Source organism: Melospiza melodia, chromosome 3 (genome assembly GCF_035770615.1).
Source record: "Melospiza melodia melodia isolate bMelMel2 chromosome 3, bMelMel2.pri, whole genome shotgun sequence".
NCBI lineage: Eukaryota > Metazoa > Chordata > Aves > Passeriformes > Passerellidae > Melospiza > Melospiza melodia.
Genome location: NC_086196.1, coordinates 54,819,860 through 54,840,453, shown reverse-complemented (window position 1 = coordinate 54,840,453; position 20,594 = coordinate 54,819,860). Strand labels below are relative to the sequence as shown.

The following is a 20,594-nucleotide window of genomic DNA, read 5'->3' as shown; positions in this document are numbered from 1 at the left end:
AGCGGGGATTGGGGGTGACTGGACATACCCCAGTCAGGAAGCCTTCCAAACATGAGGTAGAGTGTTCCTGCAGGATGCTGATACAGACAATTGGAAGTGCTTCCTTTTCACATTGAAGGGTGCTGCAGAGGTCACAGGGCTGTGATGAATTTTCCTCCGTCTCCCAAGTTAGCCTGTGCCTTTCTGAGCTGGCTACATGCAAGCCTAACACTAGAAAGAGTGTCTTGTTTCTTTGTCCCCGTAATTAATGATTTTATTCTTTGTTCCCTTGAGTAGCAGCTGCTACCACAATTTAATCTTCCAGCCTAATCTGAGCCTTGAAACACGATCTTCCTTGTCAGCAAGAGACGCCTGGCAAAGCACAGGCAGCGCAACCCACGGTGCTGCTGCGGCCTGAAGCCTTCACCAGGGTGTGCACGGCTGGTGTCAAGCTCCCTGCAGAGCTAGATTAGCCCAGCCCGCTTCCTCCTGGCCCGAGGGAGGGCCTGGGGGACAGAAAATTGGGCTGTCACCGACCTGTCCCCAGGGCCGACACCGAGTCAGGAGGCGCGGCAGAGCCGTGAGGTGGCGGGCGCGGGGCTGGCGCCCCCTGCCGGCGCTCCGGGCCGGGCCTGGCCTGGCCGGGCCCACAGCGCCTGCCCGCGCCTGGCACCTGCCGGTAGCTGTGGGCAGCTCCCAGACCCTGCCGGTAGCTGTGGGCAGCTCCCAGACCCTGCCGGTAGCTGTGGGCAGCTCCCAGACCCTGCCCGTCCCTGCCGGTAGCTGTCGAGCTGTCGGCACCCCCCAGACCCTGCCGCTCTCTGCCCGTACCAACTCCGTCCCTGCCGGCGCCCGCCCTCCCTGGGTCGCATAGTGGCGGAGGCGGACGCTGCCGAGTGGTGCCACACATCTGTGACCTTTATAAAAGTCTCACCGCGACAGCAGTACAAGCGATAGAAAGGACATCTCTTATACACATCTGAATAAATACAGCCAGCGCCCTGCGGGCGCAGCCGGGCGTGGGGGTGGCAGGGCGGCGTGAGCTACACATGCGGCGACGGGGACAATCACAAGCGGCCGACGAGGCGTGTGAGGACGCAGAGACGTGTGTGGAGACTCGCTCAGAGCCCAGGGAGGCATCGGCAGGAGGTGAGATGTGTGACAGGAGGGCTGGGGAGCCCAGCCGAGGCTGGGGCTGGCGGTGCACGGCGCTCTCCTCGGCAGAAGCAGGCAGGGTAGCCCAGCTACATTTCTGTTTCTGCTAAGAGGCTGTCACCGAGGCCTGATGTCATCAGGACCATCTGGGAGCTGGAATCTGTGTGGAGAGAGGGAGAGAACCATGAGCCGTTCGGGCTGCTGGAGAGCGCAGGGCTGTACTCCAGATCCAGAGGTGAGGATGAGGAATTAAAACATTGCAGGGTGGGAAGAAAACTGCTGAGAGAAGTGGGAGATTAAGTAGGAGCTAGGCCTGCTCAGAATCGATTTTTGGAGAGGGGGAGAAAGCACACGCAGCAGCAAAATGCCAGAGGAACATCAGGTCTGAGTACCCTCGACACGCAGGTGATCCTGGTTGCGCTGGCCCAGCCGTGCCCTCACCCAACCCTGCCCAGGCCTTTGAATCTCATCGAGTGTTTCTCAGCAGAGAGACAGTGTCCAGGTGGGGCAGGCTTCAGGCTGTGAGCCGGCCAACGCCACACAGGGTGGTGGTGTTGCCTTCCCAAGAGCAGGGAATGCTGTGGGCAATCAGCCATGCTACAGCAGCAGAGGCCTGGAAATACTGACTTTCTGCACTGCATGAATGGAGGGTTTGTGCAGCCCTCCCCTGCCTGCCTCGGGGAGGTGAGGGCAGCTTGCTGGCTCTGCCATGGCTCAGAGCCACAGCCAGGAACACTGCGACTCTCCCCACAGCAAGTGAATCAACTGCAAGGAGAATGGGCCTGCATAGCAACTAAGAAACTTAGCAGGGTACCAGTTTCCCATCCAGAAGCCTTTTGAAACTGAAAAAAACCCTCTGTTTTTTCCTGGGTGGAAGGGAGATCTCTTGTAGCAGTCCTGCACATTCAAAACTGCTGCAGGGGAATCTCTATTTCAGGAATCAATTTCTGTAAGCAAGATCCAAAACTTGGCCAAACTGTCACTAAATTATAGGTTTAATAGATGAGGATCCAGATGTTTTGAGGCTCAAGGATTGGTTGTGCTTGTCTACTGGTAGTCTGATATGAGAATTGTGAGGGGTGAAGGACAAATGAAGGTAAAAAAATGCAAACCCTCAAACCAGCTGGATCACAAGGTAGGCATGACAAAATACAGTATCATATAGGCAAACTACACAGAACAGGCTAGTGCTATCTCTGTAATACACCTTTTTTCTATTAGAAGCAACAGACAGACAGTGGCACCTGGCTAACCCTTCACATGTTTGGGATGTAGAGATAGGAACAGCTGATGCTGTGCGGATTGCAAAGAGGTTCTGGAAACAGTGAGGAATGACACAAGTTTTGGCTAGGATATCTGGCAAAGGCTCCCAAGATCTTTAATATTCCTGCCCTTGAGTTTTAAGACTTTGAGATTTTGTTCTGCAGCATCAGGAAAAAGCCTCAGAGGTACCATTTCCACTCTTTGCAGCAGCCGCATTGTCCTTGGAGGCTGCCTTTCCTCCTGTGAGGAGAGAGGCGCAGCCAATGCTGGTTAACATGAAGGTCATGCCTGGAGGTGGATGTATTCCATGGAGGTTGTATGTATTCCATGGAGATTTTATGTATTCCAGTTCATGGGAAAAAGGGACAGATGCATTCACCAACCCCACTGCAAGAGGCCAGTGCCACTGGAAACACCCAACACCTCAGGAGCCCCTCAGCTCCTGCCCCCCACTCCCAGAGCTCTTACTGTTCTGGCAGATCCAGGGATTCTTCTCCCTGGCTGTGACTTCGTGGACCTCCGTCTCCTCCTCTTCCTCGCCCTCTGAGAGAAGATCAGAGATCTGCTGCTGCAGCTCAGGACTAATGTTGTTCTCTGCCAGGATGAGTGTCCGTAGGGCTGTGGGGTAATTCTCTACCATGTCCAGCAAGGTCTAGGGGGAGAGTAAGATAAGAAGGCTGACAAGCATCACAAGGGCTGAGCAGAAAGTGTCAGAACTTTGTCTCCCTGTGAATTCCAGCCCTCCTCTCCTTGCTTCTGCCTTCCCTTGACCTCCCTTCATCAGGCTTTATGAGAGACTGAAGACTTCCCATCTTCCTGTGGGAAGAGCTGAGTTTGGATTTTCTGGCTCTATCTAAAGAAGAAGGGACTGCTCTACAGTGTTGCTGTCACGCATCCAGGTCCATTCCCTCTTACCACTAGAAGCTGGAGATCTGAGAGTCTGTGCAACAGAGCCTTGGCCTGTGTTTGTCCATAGAGATTTAGTTCTGATTCTCAGCCAAAATTCCAACCTAATTTCTTCCAAGAAAAGAGCCAGGGGAAAGCAAGAACACCCCTGGGTGCAGGGAGGGGAGGGGGTGCGTGTGGACTCCAGGGTGTGGTTGGAGGCAGGTGCGAGTCCTGGGGCCTCTGCAGACACCCCAGCCCTGGGCCCTTGAGGTGCTGGTGATGCTGTAGGGTAACTGTGAATTGCTCACCTGAGCTGACTGGTTGGTAAGTCCTGTTCCCTCCAAGTCCAGCACTTCGAGGGTTCGGCTGGAGGCCACAGCCACAGCGAGCATCCCGGCTACCTGGTCACCTGTGGGAGGAGCACAGCAGGGCTGTCAGCAGAGCCTGCCTCCCCTCTGTAATGCCACATGCCCTCCTGCTCCTGAGGCTGCCATGGGAACTTCCTCTGAGTATTTCTGCCATCAGACAACCTTCCAAATCTGTTACCTCATGGTGGGAAAAAAGCTGTTAAAGGAGAAAAGGGACAAGGAAAGGTGTGCCATTTTGTGGTTATGGGAGCAGTCACTGATTATCAGGGGAACACTGTGAGATTGGTTTATTCCCCAAAGAACCATATCTCCCCAAATCTCCTTCCTACTCAAGGAGGGAAGGGCCTTTAACAGTCCCTGGAAGGGCATCCCAGACACAGAATAGGAGCTGAATACTTCAGTCTAGGAAAAGGCTGGAGTCAGACAGAGGACTCTGCACCAGCTGACAGACTGCCTCCCTGGAAAGGGGGTAGACTTTGATGGGGGATGCAGCAGGATGAGGAGCATTGAAAATTGATGTTGGTGAAGAGACAAGACTCCAGAATGTGTTCTGACATTCTCTGTCGAGTGTCAAGATGCCTTACACTGTGACACCTTCTCTTGGAACAAAACCCAGCCTGCTGTCAAGTAACACCTGGGGCTTTTTCTGTCCAAGAGGAGGTACCTGGTCAGAGAAGAGGGCCTGGGGGAGGCTCTGCTGGCAGACAGGTTGAGGAGGGGAGTGTCATCCTGATGCTCAGGCATGGCCCGATCTCCTCCTCACCACCTTGCAGCAGAGCAGGAGAGAGTTTGTTTCTATGGCAACGAGTGCCAGGCTCTCCTCCTCCTCCTCCCTGCTCCCCCAGGAAGATGAAGGGGGGAGCGCGGGGACATACTGCATCTGCCAAGCCAGCTTCAGCACCCAGGGCTTCAGGGAAAAGGGAGACATGGAGGGTCAAACGTGACGACAAAGGCGGTGGAGTGGGCAAGGCTCAGCCTCCTTTCTGCACCTCCCTGCAGGGCATGTGGCCACCTCATAGGAGCAGAGCAGTGACTGTGGCTTCTCCTAGAGCTGAAGGTGCCTGGCAGGGTGAACTTGCTGCTGGGGAATGGTGGGCACCTATGCAAGGAGCTGCCCCATCCTGCTCTACCACCTTTCCAGAGCTTGCTCCCTGGCCCCCCACTGGTGCAGGTCTCACAAACGCTGAGAGGCAGGAGTGCTCCTCCTCCCCGGCCCCCAGCTTACCTAGGGGGTTGTAGTCCAGGTTCAGCACACGGAGCTGTGAGCTGTGAGCCACTGCAATGGCCAGGCGTCCCCAGCCTTTACTTGTGATGCCTGGGTTGGCGCTCAGTGTTAGTTCTTTGAGGCCTGGAGAAGAGAGGGAAGCCAAACCAGAGCTTTAGGGTCCCCAAAGCAGTCACAGGAGGACTTGTTCAGCTCACCAGAAGAGCTTTGGGTTGCGTCCTCTGTACTCTGTAGGGCTGAAGGGCTTGGTTTGCTCTGACAACTGTCATGACATATTTCAGTGATCAGTGAAATATTTCATTGCCTTCAGCTGTGGCCCTTCATCTAACTGTGCTGCAACTGCCCCATTTATCTGCCCTCCCAACCTTCATCCTGCTTACCCTAAATAGCAAACACAATGGAAAACACAATGGAAACCAAGGGGTGTGTGAGACAACTGACTGGGCAAAGAAGGTAGCAGGAGGTGACAGGCTGGAGAGAGGATAACAGGGACAGTAGGCTCCAAAGCCTGCACCTGAGAGGGGTGGCCAGCAGAGATAACAGCATCAGTGGCATTGTGCACACACAGAGGAGGAGGTGCTGGGAAAAGGTGGAAAGCACTTTGGAGAGTCAGAAGGAAGGAGTGGTATTACCTCAGCACATGCCAGCTCTCAGCTTGAGTGGGTCACTGACCTCACACCACCAAAGATCATTCCCTGCTAAGACCTGAGTCTTGGCATGAAGGCTGTGACCATGCAACTGCACACTCATGGAATGCACCACAAACAGGGACAACTCCCAGGCCCTGATAATAAAGCTAGGGGCTGAGGTAGGGGCACACATATATTTATCTACAGTGATTATCAACACACAAATGCAAAATAATAAATTTCAAGTCCAAGCTGTCCTCTCCTCCAGTTTCAAATGCTGCTGACATGAACCAGAAGCAACCTGTTAGTCCCTGAGCTCCAAATTGCCAGCAGGACAGATCAGTAGCAGAAAGTCCAAACCTGCCCAAGGGAACCACTCATCTATTGCTTGGCTTATCTGCTTTTCTTAAGTTAGGGGAAAGAAATCCTTAGCCCTGGCAAACCATAGAGCCTGCCTCCTCTAGGGCTGAGGATTTAGTGCTGCATACATCTGACCTATGTGAAAGCTCCACCAGTCATTGAGCAGCCCACAGCCCCTGGTGCTTACCAGACTTGGCCCCATCAGGCGGCAGGAGCCCACAGATAAGGTTGATGCCTTCATCACCCAGCATGCAGTCTCCTAGATCCAGAGCCACCAGCGAGGGGTGGATGGAGAGAGCAGGGTTGAGGAGGGCCAAGCCTGCATCTGTCAGGGGACTCCCATGGAGGCTGTGCAGGTAAAAGGGAAAATTACTACGGAGCCTTCTTCCTGGGGGCTAACTAACCTGACAGGGAGGAAGAAGCAGACAAAATGAGGTGGATGACAAATACTAACCCCAAGTGGGCAAAGAGCTTTGGAAAGCCTCTGTCGCTAGACTGGGCTGGCCGCTACGGTGGCCCTTCTCTCCCGGCCGGGACGAGGGGCGCAGGAGATGCCAGCGTTGTAGGGGCAGCCCCACACGGGCCTGGAGGACCGAGACTGAGGCGGGGCCGTGCCCAGCCGGCGGGGGCAGAGGTGGCTCCCTCCCAGCCAGGTGACGGGCAGGGGCTTATCCTCCGCAGCATCAAGGGCATTTTCCCTCCGACAAGACTCAAATTCGGGGACTGGCCCCGAGCTGACAGTCCCCCGAAAGAGCCGTCCCCGCCCGGGAGAGGACCGGGACGCCCTCGGCAGCCCCCGCCGCACTGTACTCACAAGAGGGACTGAACGGAGCGGTTCGTCTTCAGGGCCTCGGCCAGCTGCTTGACGCGGTTGATGTTGGAGACGATGCCCAGGTTGAGGTTGAGCTGGGCGAGGGAGCGGGACTCGGCCACCCCGCGGCAGACGTGCCCGAAGTCCCGCTCGGAGAGCTGGCAGCCCCGCAGCGACAGCAGCCGCACCGAGTTCTCCCGCAGGCTCTCGCAGATGTCTCGGATCTCCGCCCCCGACAGCGTCTCCCCGGAGATCTGGATAGACCCCGGCAGCATCTTCCCCCGGCTCGGAGCGCCGCCGATCCCGGGGCCGCGCAGCCCGGGGCAGAGCCGGGGGAGAGCCGCGCTGCGCGCTGCGGGCCGGGGCGGGCAACGCCGCCGCTGCTGCCGCCGCCGCTGCTGCCGCCGCCGCTGCCGGGCAGTCCCGGCCCGGCCCACCGCGGCCCCGGGGGCGGCACCGCGCTGCCTCACCGGCGGCCGCCGGGCCGCCCCGCTCCTCCCGGCGGCGCGGTGTGACCCAGGGCAGCCATCGGCGGGGCTGATCCGCACCGGGACGCAGGGTCGCGCCGCCCCGCAGCGCCGGGCGGGGGCCGGGCAGTGCCGCTGGGCCCCGCCCCGCTCCGCCCGCACCTGCCGGGCCGCCCCTCCCAGCCTTCCCCGACCGCCGCTCCGGGCCCTCCTCCCCGCCCGGCCAGCGCCTCCCCGCGCAACGCAGCAGGCGTGGAGGGAGGTCCGGCATCCCTCATCCCACCCCGGCATCCCACCCCGGCATGCCGGGCCCCGACGCCGCTCAAAGCCTGCGAGGGGCGACGGCAGCGCCCGCTGGCACCTGCCCGCTGCCCTGAGGAGATGGCGGGGCCAGGGCCGGCCGGGCTGGGTCCCCGACACGGGGGGTGCAGGAGGGGAGGGAGGGTGTAAGATGCACCTGGGAAAGGCTCTCCATGCCAGCCCTGCTCCCACCTGAGGAAAGGGGCCCAAGCCATTGGTGCCCTCTGGGTGCTTGGTCCGAGAAATTGTGGTGTTCCACGGCTTCAGTTGTTTTTAATACTTAAACTCACTAAACCTGAATCCTTGAACCATGACTTAGTGGCGAGGTCAGTCTGATCTGCTCCTCATGGCCCAGAGCGTGCAAGAGCCAGTGCTTGGAGGCAGCTGCCTGGAGGTGAAAGTTGGGAGGGCTGGGGAAGGGCCACAAACTTCCTTATCTCTGAGCACACAGCCTCTGCCCTCAGCCTGACCTGAGAGATATGGGGCACACCCCACCTCCTGCTAATTCACAGGTATGGATCACAGGGATTTGTCCCCTCTCTCCCCATTGAGTAATCCTGTACTTGGAGAGAAATAGGAAGCAGGGCCCCTGCGTTTTCAACTTCACTGAGCTGAAAAAGGAAGGCAGTGATGTGGAAATTAGGTTAAACCGCCTAAGTAGGCAGCTTTCTGCACGTAACTAATCTGGCTGCTGCATATAGCAGTGCTCAAATGAATTCCAGCCCAGTGGGTAACACTGGGACAAAACCAGGCTCCTTTGCTTGGTTTGCAGGCCAGGGCCCAGGAGAGGGGATGGAAAGGGAAGAGAAAAATAGGGTGTGGAGGGGGATATGGAGCACTTCTCCTCCATTGAAATGGAGGAGCAGATCGCCTGAGCTGAGGATGCATGTTAGGTCCTGGCTAGGTAAGGGGAGCAACAGCTTTAAGACTTCGGCTTAAACTCCCAGTGTGGGTATCACCACACCCTTTGAGCAATCCATGGCTGCTCTCTGGAGTACCTACACACACAGCCTCCTCTTTCCTTCCCTGTTGCACAGAGATGCGTGACCTTGATCCTGTTCTGCAAGATACACCAAGAACAGACCACTGGCCTCGCAATTCATCTGCTGCAATACAAGCAGCAGCTGCAAGCATCCAGACGTGGTACAGCTGTGGTGCTGTGGCTTTCAGAAAAGGAGCAGCTCATCTCTGAGGTCACATTAAAAGACCCACGTGAGAATGCGATCCTACGTATTGCAGGACGGCGAGGGACAGAAGACTGGGTTTCAGAGTTACAGGCACGGGTAGCCAAGAAAATCCCAGCTGCTGCTACTGCATGCAGGTCAGCTAGAAGGCTACACTCAGACTCACCTCTCAATTACCTCCAGGCACTACTCAACCCACGCTTTTTGAAACAGACTATTATTAGAGAGGTGCTCGGAGGAGAGCCCCTGGGACATGTCCCACTTCCATTGCAGCAGCAGTCCTGAAACATTGATGAAGATGCTCTAGTGCCTCTTCACTGCCTGTTGTCAGGAGCCAGAGCACATTGAGGAGACAAGTATCCCACCTACTTTATGCTCAATTCATTGAAAAAGTGGCACAGGAGCTAATGGTCCAAAGCTTTGGCTCACCAAACCTAATGCAGGGCTATGCAGAGGGGACTTTGGCAATGCTATTTTGTGTAGAATAGGTGTTTCTTCCTTGTCACGTGCAGTTAGCCAGCAGGTATGAGGAAGGTCATTTATTGTTTACCTACTGGTGGCAGAAAGAGTGATGGCATTGAGTTAACACATAAACAGAGAAAAACAGCGGATGAACAGCAACTACAATGAGAGTACACAGGAAAACAAATGGGAGTAGAAAGAGCCTACCTGTAATCCAAAATCACAACTAAGGTGACCATTAGTGCAACAAGGATAGACTGTAAGAAGAGTTGGACACTCAGCTACTGCATAGGAGGAGGTCATAGATGCTTTAATATTAATTTTCAGCTTCAATATACAGCTTTCTCTTTCTAATCTGACAGCTTTATATGTTCGTTCCATATTTAATAAAGAGGGGCTTACACAGAGCTACCTTTACCTCAAAAGGGGGAAATGATGAGTGGGTTATTTCAGATTTGCTGCAAGGGAGAAGGGCAAAAATTATTTGAGATTTGCTGCAAGAGCTGTGGCAGGAAACAAAGACAGAGGTAGTATTGCACGATAGGGTGGTAAGGCTTGTTCTGCTAACTAGAGGACTTGAGTAAGCACTGAGATGCCCTCCCACAAGGACTTCATTAGGCCTGCCTGCTCAGCATGCTCCCTGGAACTGCAGCATGCATGCATTTCTCTGAAAAAACATGTCCTTCTCTGTCAGTGAAAGGCAATGCTGAAGCTCTCAGCCGAGCACTGAATTTCTGGCAGTAAAGAACAGTTCAGCTTCCAGCTGCTGCTGCACAAAGAATTAATCAGGGCTGAAGAACTGGAGCAGAGCAAGCCCCACAGGTTCCAAGAGGGTGGCTGGTTGTCACCCCGATCATGTCCCCAGCTGACACAACACACAAGCTGCTCAGGGGAAGCATGAGGAGTTTACTCACTGCTCCCTGTGCTTTGAGTGAAAACACAGGGCACAGCTTCCCCCCTCTGGTTCAGCTGAGTGGCTCAGTGCAGGAGGGAGCACAGCTGTTCTCCAATTGTGTCATAAATCAGCATTGGTACAAGTTTGGTGCAGAATGTTTTTTTTTCCTCAGCTGAACTTACTCCAGTGGCAATTGTCTCTTTCTCCTTTCCTCCCCCCCTGCCAGTACTTCCAGAGTTTGTACCGACAGAAATGGATCCATTCTAGGCTGCCAGGGCAAGAATTTGGAATTAGAAACAAACCTCCCATGGAGATATAAAGAGGGAAATACCAGAAGCAGCATTACAAACTATCATTTCCATTTTGTTAAGTTTTGAATTAATAGAAATTCTAGGAGCTTAAAATGGTTCAATTGGTCCAAAAACCCCATGGAGACTACTAGCCAAAATAAGTAACAATTCCCCCAGGTAGCTTGCTCTGAATGCTGTTCTTCAGCAAAAATGTTTCCCAAAGAAGGGGGTCAGCAGGGGAGAAGAGAGTGAGGGAACCTGTCTGTTACATGTGTCACTGTCAGCTGAGACATTTTTTTGCTCTTGAAAGGGGAACAAATTATGAATGTGGGAATATGCAAATAGTGGAAAGTAAGTCTGTGACTGAAAATAATCAAGTCCTGTCCAGTGACATTTTTTTCAACTGAAGCAGATGAAAAACCTGATTACAGTAGCTGGCACTGTCTTCCTCTCTTTCACTGCACCTTGGCACTAGTCTGAATGCCACCACAGCTGCATCCTCTCCCATTAATATCAACAAGGGACCAAACAGTGCAGTTCTGACATACTGCCTTGTGCACTTGTGGGCACACCAGGAAAGGGCCATTTCCTGGGTTTTTTCTGCCTGAGTTTAAAGATGACCTTCTCTGAGGGGTGGCTCCTCTCCCCCACACATCCAGAGCCACAGGGAGAGAAAAGATGAAAGCAGACCAGTAGAAGTTTGGGCAATGAGGGAAGGCTGAACTATTCAGTTGTGAGTTACTGCAGTGCAGGTAAGCCTAGACTGGGCTGCTCTGCTTACCCATCCTTACTGGAGATTTCCTGCATCAATACACTGGTGATTAATATGGCCACTCTATTTCCATTACATACTCTGCTACTTCTCCTTTGTTAAATGGAAACACCAGAGAAAAGCTTGCCAGAGACTCTCAAGGCCCCAAGAGTCCTTTCAAACAAAGGCCTAGACTCAGCTTGAAAAGCCAGGCAGTGCACAGAAGAATGGGTGTCTGGGGAACAGAATGCCACTCCTGCCCAGAGGTGACAGTCCCATGGCTGGGAGACATGAGGGCCAGCAGCACAAGGGTGGGCTGAACTGGCCTCCTTATAGAAATATCCACTGAAAACCATGCACAAACGTGCTGCCCTGCATGTCCCACAGAGCAACATGGCAGGAACAAAGGCATGGGGACAGATACATTCCTGACATCCAGAGCAGAAGGAATGCTGAGGTGAGATAGCAGCTTGGACCAAGTGAAGAGAGAGGGAGCAGTAGGGAACGTGACAAGAAAGAGCATGTGGTTAAACACTGTGCTGTTCCTGAAAACCACCAGAGAAAGTGAAGTTCCTGTGCCTTTTGAACTACTATGCCTTTGAAAAAGGTGCCCAAAACAGGACATGTATCACAGAACATTTGAAGAAGGACAGCAGAAAACTGCAAAGAATCCTGCTTTGAGTCTAGGACAGGACAGATGAAGGCACAGAGACCCAAAAACCATGCTCCAAATTAGACAAGCAGGCTCAAGCATAAGACATCACTCAGCACCAACATCAATTTAATTCTTCCCTCTTCAGGACAGGAACAGGGCAGATACTCCTGGAGTTACATCAGCAAGCGGAAAGAGGGCTAAGGAACAAACTGTGCTGGGAAATCCCAGCTAAACATGCAGGCAACAGAACCACTCTACTCAAGATAGCCCACACCTGGATGGGGGAAGAGTACAGCTCTCCAGAGTCACTGAGGTGTGACTCACCTCTGCTGAGTCCACTCAGCTGCCCAAAACCGTAACGCAGAGGACAGGTCCAGGAAAACAAAACCAAGTTGTCTTCTTGCTGTTCTGTCCTGCTCCTAACAGGCAGCAGGTTACTGTGGCCCTATGCAGCCCCAAAAGTAGTGAAGGAAGCAAGTCCAAGTCTGTAAAACTAGAGGGTCAATGCAATGGCTTTGGCTGTTGTGTTCAGTACAGCATTGGAAACAACTGGAATGTCTCGGGCAACTCTCTGAAAGGGCGGCACGTTGGGTCCTTCCAATGTGTCCAGGATACCTGGAGAACAGAAAATAGGGGAGAGAGGCAAGAGTTAGTTCAGATGATAGCAGATGGTGAAACACATTCCTTCTTGCTTTTCTCTCTGTCCAGGTAGTGGTTGAGGGTGTCAAGGCCCAGAAGAGACAAAGCACTTGCAGGCAACGGGAGAAGACATCTAGCCCCAAAGACTAAAAAAGAGTAAACACTTCCATCCAGACCACAGGGTACACATACATCAGAGCTTGTGCTTGGGGCAGAAAAACTGCATGTTCCCAAAAGGAACACAGACCCTTTTGCTTTGAGGGTGTCAGATCCATCCCCTGCCATTTGACCTGAATGCAGGTACTGCCAGAGATGTTGCTCTACTGAGGGAAATTGATAAAATCCCGTTTCTACTCCATCCCAGCACAGATCTCGTTCTTAGACCAAGACTTGCTTTCATCCTGAGATACACTTGCAGACTCACATCAGGAGCTGCAGCTGTGCTGCAATGTGGAATTTCTGTCACTGCAATGCACAACCACGCTTGGCAGAAAATACACACACCAATGCAAATGTCCTCGAGTCTCTGTCAATTACCCTCTTAAGACTGATAATCAGTTTTGGAGTGCTTTGAGGAAAATTGCTTGGAGTGTATTTTTTTCTATTTAATCTGTCAAAAAGCTGCAGATCAGAACCTTTGCCATAAAAACAGATTCAGGAAAGACAAGATTTATATCCAAAAGGACTTGTAATGCTATTAAGCTAATTATGAAGATTTATCAGAAATATCACAAATGGGTCTGGCTGCCTAAACTCATAGAAGAGACTTGCAGAATTGCATATTTAGGGATATTTAGGGATCTGGAAACTCTCTAGAGATAGGGTGGGAGAAGAATTTTGCTTTTTTTTTTTTTTTTTTTTTTTAAGGAGGCTGAGACTTTGTTAGAAGAAAAGAAGAAGAGATAGAAGGAGGATGTGAACATACATGGCCTGGTCAACAGTACCAGCTGGGGAAGATACAGCTTCTACTATCTGTGTTATACAACACAGGATACAAAAAAAATGTTAAACAAAGAAGGAAAAACATTTCCTTCTTCGTTTAACATCTTTCTTCCTCCACATTTTCTGATCAGAGAAAAGCAACCTGACTTCAACAATATTCAGGAAGGGGCTGGACATCTGAATGCAAGAACAGTCAGTGCTGTTACACTTCACTTGTGGGGAAATAATTAGGGTCCTGCCTCACAAATTGGGTCTTAAGTGCTAAAACTCAGTGCACAGTAACTACCCTAATGTTTACCTCCCGCCCTACTTGAACAGCTTCTTCTAAAAAGCTAGTGGTAGTGATTTGAGAGCTGGAAACTGGCACAGGCGCCCAAAGGACAGATTTAAATGGTCCATCCTTTCTCTCAGAGAGAGATAAAACAACTTCTCTTCCTCCAGATCTAACAGGATGTCTTTGTATCTCCCTTGCTTACCTTCTACCACCTTGTGATAAGCAAAGTGCAGATAGAGGAGGAAAAGCATATGCAGAGCAGCAAGAGTCCCACACAGGATGAGCCGCTGAGTATGTCCCACAGTGCGTGACACCAACACGGCAACCTAGGAGAGAGCAGGTGATCAGAGACAGGGCACCTGTACCCGAGCCTCTGGCACTGCAGCCAGGAACACATGAAAGAACAGGTCAGGCAGTGAGAATCTGCAGGAACACTGCACTAAGTTTTTTTCGCAGTTTTCACCAACAATTTTGGAGTAATTTGGCACTGTTTTGTGTAGGTGAAACGTGCCCAGTCTTGCCAAGAGTTCAGGAGGCTCAGGCATGGCACTCCGCAGCAGCAAGGGCTGTAAGAGAGTAAATGAACATCCTGCAGCTGTTAGAACGGGTGAGGATGTTAATCCAAGCAGCACCTCCATACACCAGTAGCCAAATTATGCAGGAGCATAGTTTTCTCCACAGCAGTTTGCCTGGCTGTGAAATGAACCACCAGGCAAGGAACAGAAAGCAAACTCCACTTCCCTCCCTTTTTCTGTCCCAGGAAGAGGAGGAACCCAGGCTGCCTGTCCCTTACCATTCGTAGTGTAGAGAGTCCACCAACGACCAACCAGAAGATGTAGAAGAGGGAGTGGAAGTGGATGTTGTAGGTGACAAAGAGAGTGATGCAGTGTCCAAAAAGACCGTAGCCCTGAGAAAACAAAAACGTCCATGTTACAAGCACCAGTCCCACACAAAGGGCCATTGATGAAAAGCAGAACAGCCTATTCCTGCAACACTTCACCACAGCAAAGCCTCACAAACCACTCATTCACTGCCCAACAGTCAACCAGAACGACAATGGCAGCTCACACATAGATAATCGGTCTGAAGGATTCACAGGCGTGTCAGAGATTGCAACAACGTGGGAAACAGAAGGAAGATCCTCCAATCCCAGAGAAACTGGAGTCTTCTGGCTTTTTACCACCAGGTTCTCAAATTAGGAAGTGCAAAGCAGGAGACCTGCATGAAGGAATTGCCTCTTTGTACTAGTGCTGTGCCAGGGATGGGGCAGGTCAGAAGAACATCCTGGAATCCTGGGTTATTACAGTGCAGCTACCTGCAGTTACCAGCAACTCTACATAGACTTTTCCTGATCTTTTGTGAAAAGCTTGTTCTGGAACACCAAACAGCCAATGTGCACCATAGGGCAGCTCCATGAGTACATACCAGCAGTGACAGCATCTGCACCATGGTGATTTGGGCATTGCACAGATATGCCAGGAAATACATGAAGGATGAGACGCCCAGCCAGTAACCGAAGCAGGTGCCAATGGCTGTGCCCATCAGCGTGCCTTCCCTCTGTGGAGACAGTATCAAGATGGGGAGAACTCAAAGGAGTGACCTGCCAGCACCCAAATTAACCCCTGAGAGTCCCAGACACTTTGTAGGAATTATCAAATAGGATCAAATAGGTGGCCAGCAGCATTCAGGGGGCCACAGGACCTAGACCCCAAGCTCTCCCAGCAGCAGAGTGTTAAGAGTTTCTGGTATATCTTTCCTCCCACCCCCAAACCAACATCCTCAAATCAATCTGCTTTTCACAAGATGCTTATTCAGTTATAGAAGAGGTTTCCTCTCCTTTTCTAGTGCCACTACAGCAACCCAGAGCCCAGTCAAACCAGCGCTTATCACTGAAACTTGACGTACAATGATGGTGTCCGAGGTCTTCATTCCATGCAAAAGAATGGCCACCAGTGTGAAAACCAGCATGAGGGGTCCGTACAGCTCACCAGCAATCTTCTGCAGGAGGAGACAGGTGAGGGAAAGTTTGGTTAGAGCCCCTGAATATCAGGGTCCCCACCACAGGCAATGTGAGAAGTGCACTGGATGGAGTTTGTCACCCAGGTTATCACCTGAGGTCAGGTGACAGCACACTGAGGTTTGGAACAACCATGGAAAGGAGCTACCAACATTTTCAGGGAGAAGAACACCTAACAAACTCAGTCCTTAATAACATGGATTATGTCAAGTTTTACAAGGTGCCTGTGGGACGGTCACTTGGCCATGGAGTCTGATTCAGCAAAAGGGAACTCACCTGTGGGAAATTAATCATCTTCACAGGAATCATGGACTCCAGCAGTCTGCCTCACAGGAAAACAGGGAATGACAACAGGAGCAGGAAGAACAACAGGATAGTTAACAAAATGCTTAATAAGTAAAAGATGCCATATACCCATTACCAGTGTTTGCTATTGCGTTGACAGGCCTTGAGGAATAGAGGATTATTTATAAAGGGTGAGTCAAGCTCACTAAAGAAAGAAAACCTGTCAGTGGGTTAACTTTGTTGAGGAGGGGCAGATTCAATGAAAATGTTTAGGGATGAGAGATCATTGACAGAACAGCAGGAAGGAAAGGTGGCTTTCCTCCTAAAAGCTCGAAAACCTTTGCCTTGTTGGACTCAACTGTGTTGCAAACCCAACAGAAGCCATATAAGGCAGCCAAGTACAAAAAGAGCCCCTTCTCTTGCCCTGAGCAGCAATGCCAGGTGACAGGGCTGCCAGCCAAGCCACAGGACCTCACTGAGGTGAGCAGGACAACGCACAATGTGTTTATCCATATGTGTCTTCCTGCAGGTCTGCCAGCCCTCTGCCGCTCGCTGGCTCAGAGCTGGCAGCCACTCCTGCAGGCACGGAGCCGCCGCCTGCCCACACCAGGGCTGCCCACCTGGCTCGCACTTGGACGGGCTCCACATCGAAGTAGGGCCGGAGGATGTCGATGTTGGCGTAGAGGCTGAAGGCCCGGGAGGCTTGTCTCTTCCCCACCTGCCACATCTGCGGAGAGAAGGGAGCGGGCAGCGGCCGGCCGGGCAGGCAGGGGCCCCGGGGCCGGGGCCGGCCGGGGGACAGCGCTCACCTGGTCAGCGACCTGCCGGCCCAGCTGCCCCCGCAGCCCCTTCATGCCCAGGAACTCCCCGTCCTCCTCCTCGCCGGCGCCCGCCTCGCCCTCCGCCTCCTCCTCCTCCTCCTCCTTCATGCGCTGGTGCATCTCCCCCATGTCCTCGAAGCTGGAGCCCGACGTGTCGTCCATGTTCTCCATGTCGATGACGGCAGAGCCGCCACCCTGCGCCGGGGCACACACGGTGTCAACACCCGCTCGGCCCGGCCCGGCCCCGCCGCCGCCCCGGCCCGGCCCGGCCCCACCTGCATGTTGTCCTCGAAGCCGCCCCATTCCGCGGCGGGGGCACCGCTCCTGCCGCCGCCCGCCGCCCCCGGCGCGGCCATGGTGCCCGTCCCGGCCCCGCCGCGCTGGCCCGGATGGGCGGGAGCCGGATGTGACGGCGGCCGCGAAGCCGCGGGCCGGGCCCGCGAGCACCGCCCATCGCCCTCATGGCGGCCCGGCGGGCCACGGACGAGATGCGGGACCGCGTGGTGCTGGGCGAGTTCGGCGTCCGCAACGTGAGCGAGCCCGGCGGGGCGGGACGGGGGGCGGCTGGCGCCCGCAGCCCCTCACGGCCCCGCCTGTGCCCTGTTCTCGCAGGTCCACACCACCGACTTCCCCGGCAACTACCCCGGCTACGATGACGCCTGGGACCAGCGGCGCTTCGAGGAGGTGGGTGAGCGGCGCCGGCAGCCGGGGCTGTCTGTGGCTGTGCGGGGCCGGGCCCTGCGGCCGGGGCTGTCCGTGGGTGTGCGGGGCCGGGGCTGTCCGTGGGTGTGCGGGGCCGGGCCCTGCGGCCGAGGCTGTCCGTGGGTGTGCGGGGCCGGGCCCTGAGGCCGGAGCTGTCCGTGGGTGTGCGGGGCCGGGCCCTGAGGCCGGGGCTGTCCGTGGGTGTGCGGGGCCGAGCCCTGCGGTCGGGCCGGCTGACCCACGGTGCGCGGCTCTCCCGCAGGCGTTCCGCGTGGATGTGATCCGTGAGGAAGAGGACACCCTGGAGTTCGACATGGTGGGCATTGACGCCGCCATCGCCAACGCCTTCCGCCGCATCCTGCTCGCCGAGGTACCGATGCTCACCTGGGGGTGCCCGCCCAAGAATTGCTTGACAGGGAGCGTGGAATGTCCAGCCTTGCTAGCCCCTGCAGACAGCTGCGGGTTTTGGAATGAAGCACACGTTCATTCCGCATGTGTGCCAGGAGCCCAAAGAGAATTAGGGCTTTAGCAGCATGGGCGATGCCGCCTACCTGGCCCTAGTGCCGTTGGTGGTGTCTGCTGGTCAGCCTTTTTCATACAGCTGTGTTGCCAGCCCAACAGAAGCCACGTAATGCTGCCAAGTACTAAAAGGTTGAGGATGCCTCAAAGCCCTTTCTCCTGCCCTTCACCTCTTGTGATTGATTGTGTGAAAAAACGAGGATGGGAGTTTGTGTGTAGATGGGGTGTAAGGGTATATTGCATAGCCTGATTTAGCAGAAATACCACTCAAAATAGTCTGCATGGCAATTATTTGTGGGAGAGGAAGAGAGACTTGAGCTGGATAATCTCTTGGTATGTAGTTCAGCAACTGTCTTAGGCTGACTTGATCTCTTGTCTCCACGAGGTGCCAACGATGGCTGTAGAGAAGGTCTTTGTGTACAACAACACATCCATTGTGCAGGATGAAATTCTGGCTCATCGGTTGGGCCTCATCCCTATCCGAGCTGACCCTCGGCTCTTTGAGTACAGAAACCAAGGTGAGAATCTTGAATAGAATAGAAATATTGAAGGTTTCTCTCAAAGCAGGAAATCAGGGTCGTGTAAACTGAGCGGAAGTGTGATTTCATATGTTTCTTCCCAGGAGATCAGGAAGGCACTGAAATTGATACTCTGCAGTTTCAGCTGAAAATCAAATGCAAACGAAACCCTCAGGCTGCCAAGGAATCATCTGATCCCGATGAACTCTATTTCAATCATAAAGGTGAGTTGCTCCTAAAAATAGGTGCTGTTTTTTCTTTTTGGTCTTGGAAGACAGGACTTGGGCTGTTTTCTCAGCCCTGTGTGCTCACAGGGAGAGTTGATTCCGTTCTGCTAAACTTACTTTTTGCTATTTCCAGTCCTGTACAAGTGAGTGACCGGCTTTGAGGCAGCAGCTGGCTGATGCTTGTGGCTTCTCTTTGCAGTGTACAGTAAACACATGACATGGGTGCCCTTGGGGAATCAGACAGACCTTTTTCCAGATGCTGACTTCCGACCTGTTCACGATGACATCCTCATTGCACTGTTGCGACCTGGCCAGGAAATAGATGTGCTTATGCACTGTGTCAAGGGAATAGGTGAGTCCTGGCTCCTGGGGGGCAGTGGGACAAGGAATGGGAGGGCTTGGGCACTGCGGTGTGATGGGGAAGGGTGGAGAACTGGCTTTTCCCCTGGGACTTTAGGCCCCAGCATCCTTGTTCCCTGAGGCCTGCTCTCATCCTTGACTCTTAACTCTTCATACAGGTAAGGATCATGCCAAGTTTTCTCCTGTGGCCACAGCCAGCTATCGACTGCTTCCTGACATTACTCTCCTGCAGCCTATTGAGGATGAGGCAGCTGAGACCTTGCAGAAGTGCTTTTCCCCTGGGGTCATTGAGGTCCAGAACATCAATGGTAATTTTTTCCTGTGCTAAATGCCTTGTTCCTTGCAAGCTTTAGTAGAGATGATTGGAGCTTAGAGCCAGACTTTGCAGAGACAAAACCACATTGTGATGTTGCCTTGCTGATGAATGGTTCATGCTCTTCTGAGCCTGGTTTTATGGATGAGTGGCTGCCACGTGCAGATGCGTTGGGTGATGAACAGGGAGGTCCCTGAAATAAATTGGATACCTGTCCACAGAGCTCTGCAGCTGCTGACTGCAGCTTCCAGTGCTGTTCAGTTGTGACATTGGGTAGTGAGCTGGAAAAGCAGCTGAATGTGGAGACTTCTTGTGTCCTTCCAGGGGTGCATGTAGGCTTAGTGTATGGGTTTTCCTGCCAGGTTGGAGTTTCATGTTGGGTATATGCTAATTCTTGATAGTGGTGTCTCCCAGCCTTTGGTGAGGGGGTTTGAGGTGAGCATGTGCTGTGTCCATAAGGCACCCACCTGCTGGAATTTGCCCATCTTATTTCATCTTCCTTTTAGGAAAAAAGGTGGCGAGAGTAGCCAATGCACGGCTGGACACATTCAGCAGAGAAGTTTTCCGACACGAGGGTCTGAAAAACCTTGTGCGCCTGGCAAGAGTACGGAACCATTACATCTGTAAGTGCCCTGTTTTCCACAGAGTACTGACATGGCTTGTGAGAACAGCAGTGACTGGCCAGCATGTGTGGCTGGCTCTGTGCCTCCTCCCACCCTCAGCATCCAAACATTCAGAATGCGATGGGTAACTGCTTGCTTTGGGAATCCGGAAATTGAATCTGTTGGTGCTTCCTGCTGCCAAAGGTAGCTGCTTCTGGCTGTGAAGATCTGGCTTGTTGCTGTGAGGTGTAAGGGAAGGTGAGGGACAGCAGCATGGAGCCAGGTGCATGGAGGCTGAGGCTGCCTCGTAGCTCTGCTGACTTGTGTCTGTGTGTCTGTGCAGTTTCCGTGGAGTCGACGGGTATCTTGCCTCCAGATGTGCTGGTGAGTGAAGCCATCAAGATCCTGATGGGAAAGTGTCAGCGTTTCCTCAATGAGCTGGACTCTGTGGCTATGGAGTGACCAGGCTGTAACTGGGAAAGCAGAAACCTGAACTGCTGTTCTGGGCTTCCTGCACCTGCCTCCAGGGGGAATTCCTCTTCCATAGGCAGGAGGCTTGTTAGGGGCTTGCTAGGAGTCCAAGGACTATCTCTTTGGATTTTTCTGTTGGTAATGAAATGCAGTGAGAAGATGCACTAAAATAAAGGCTTTTTTTTTTTTTTTAAAGCTGTCTCCTGTGCCATTCACAATTGT

General features: G+C 53.3%; 3 protein-coding genes across 3 annotated transcripts; 1 reads left to right on the top strand and 2 right to left on the bottom strand.

The window, feature by feature from the left end:
• Positions 1-876: 876 nt before the first annotated feature.
• Positions 877-7,041, bottom strand: LRRC73 (leucine rich repeat containing 73). The gene is made up of 6 exons (XM_063151809.1): positions 6,682-7,041; positions 6,055-6,215; positions 4,879-5,001; positions 3,594-3,694; positions 2,866-3,049; positions 877-1,294 (listed from the first exon to the last, which is right to left on the bottom strand). Exons 1-6 carry the CDS (start codon positions 6,951-6,953, stop codon positions 1,224-1,226), a joined length of 912 nt encoding a protein of 303 aa, XP_063007879.1. The 5' UTR covers positions 6,954-7,041; the 3' UTR covers positions 877-1,223.
• A 4,750-nt stretch (positions 7,042-11,791) lies between these two features.
• YIPF3 (Yip1 domain family member 3) lies at positions 11,792-17,029 on the bottom strand. The gene is made up of 9 exons (XM_063151803.1): positions 16,936-17,029; positions 16,649-16,855; positions 16,460-16,566; positions 15,831-15,876; positions 15,443-15,535; positions 14,963-15,094; positions 14,331-14,444; positions 13,740-13,863; positions 11,792-12,297 (listed from the first exon to the last, which is right to left on the bottom strand). The coding sequence occupies exons 1-9, from the start codon at positions 17,014-17,016 to the stop codon at positions 12,176-12,178; spliced, it is 1,026 nt and encodes a 341-aa protein (XP_063007873.1). The 5' UTR covers positions 17,017-17,029; the 3' UTR covers positions 11,792-12,175.
• A 68-nt stretch (positions 17,030-17,097) lies between these two features.
• On the top strand, positions 17,098-20,567 carry POLR1C (RNA polymerase I and III subunit C). The gene is made up of 9 exons (XM_063151802.1): positions 17,098-17,190; positions 17,273-17,344; positions 17,625-17,732; positions 18,267-18,399; positions 18,504-18,623; positions 18,826-18,978; positions 19,145-19,294; positions 19,806-19,922; positions 20,245-20,567. The coding sequence occupies exons 1-9, from the start codon at positions 17,122-17,124 to the stop codon at positions 20,361-20,363; spliced, it is 1,041 nt and encodes a 346-aa protein (XP_063007872.1). The 5' UTR covers positions 17,098-17,121; the 3' UTR covers positions 20,364-20,567.
• Positions 20,568-20,594: the final 27 nt, after the last annotated feature.

What these genes read in the sequence shown, in the direction of transcription:
- LRRC73 (XM_063151809.1), bottom strand. Translation starts at nt 6,953, where the DNA reads ATGCTGCCGGGGTCTATCCAGATCTCCGGGGAGACGCTGTCGGGGGCG. An exon ending in GCCTGATGGGGCCAAGTCTG is followed by an intron (nt 5,002 to 6,054) that starts GTAAGCACCAGG and finishes TCTCTTCTCCAG; the next exon opens with GCCTCAAAGAACTAACACTG. An exon ending in TTACCAACCAGTCAGCTCAG is followed by an intron (nt 3,050 to 3,593) that starts GTGAGCAATTCA and finishes CTCTCCCCCTAG; the next exon opens with ACCTTGCTGGACATGGTAGA.
- POLR1C (XM_063151802.1), top strand. Translation starts at nt 17,122, where the DNA reads ATGGCGGCCCGGCGGGCCACGGACGAGATGCGGGACCGCGTGGTGCTG. An exon ending in CTTTGAGTACAGAAACCAAG is followed by an intron (nt 18,400 to 18,503) that starts GTGAGAATCTTG and finishes GTTTCTTCCCAG; the next exon opens with GAGATCAGGAAGGCACTGAA. An exon ending in ACTCTATTTCAATCATAAAG is followed by an intron (nt 18,624 to 18,825) that starts GTGAGTTGCTCC and finishes TTCTCTTTGCAG; the next exon opens with TGTACAGTAAACACATGACA.
- YIPF3 (XM_063151803.1), bottom strand. Translation starts at nt 17,016, where the DNA reads ATGGCCGCGCCGGGGGCGGCGGGCGGCGGCAGGAGCGGTGCCCCCGCC. An exon ending in GCTTCGAGGACAACATGCAG is followed by an intron (nt 16,856 to 16,935) that starts GTGGGGCCGGGC and finishes GCCCCGGCGCAG; the next exon opens with GGTGGCGGCTCTGCCGTCAT. An exon ending in TGCAGATGCTGTCACTGCTG is followed by an intron (nt 14,445 to 14,962) that starts GTATGTACTCAT and finishes TTGTTTTCTCAG; the next exon opens with GGCTACGGTCTTTTTGGACA.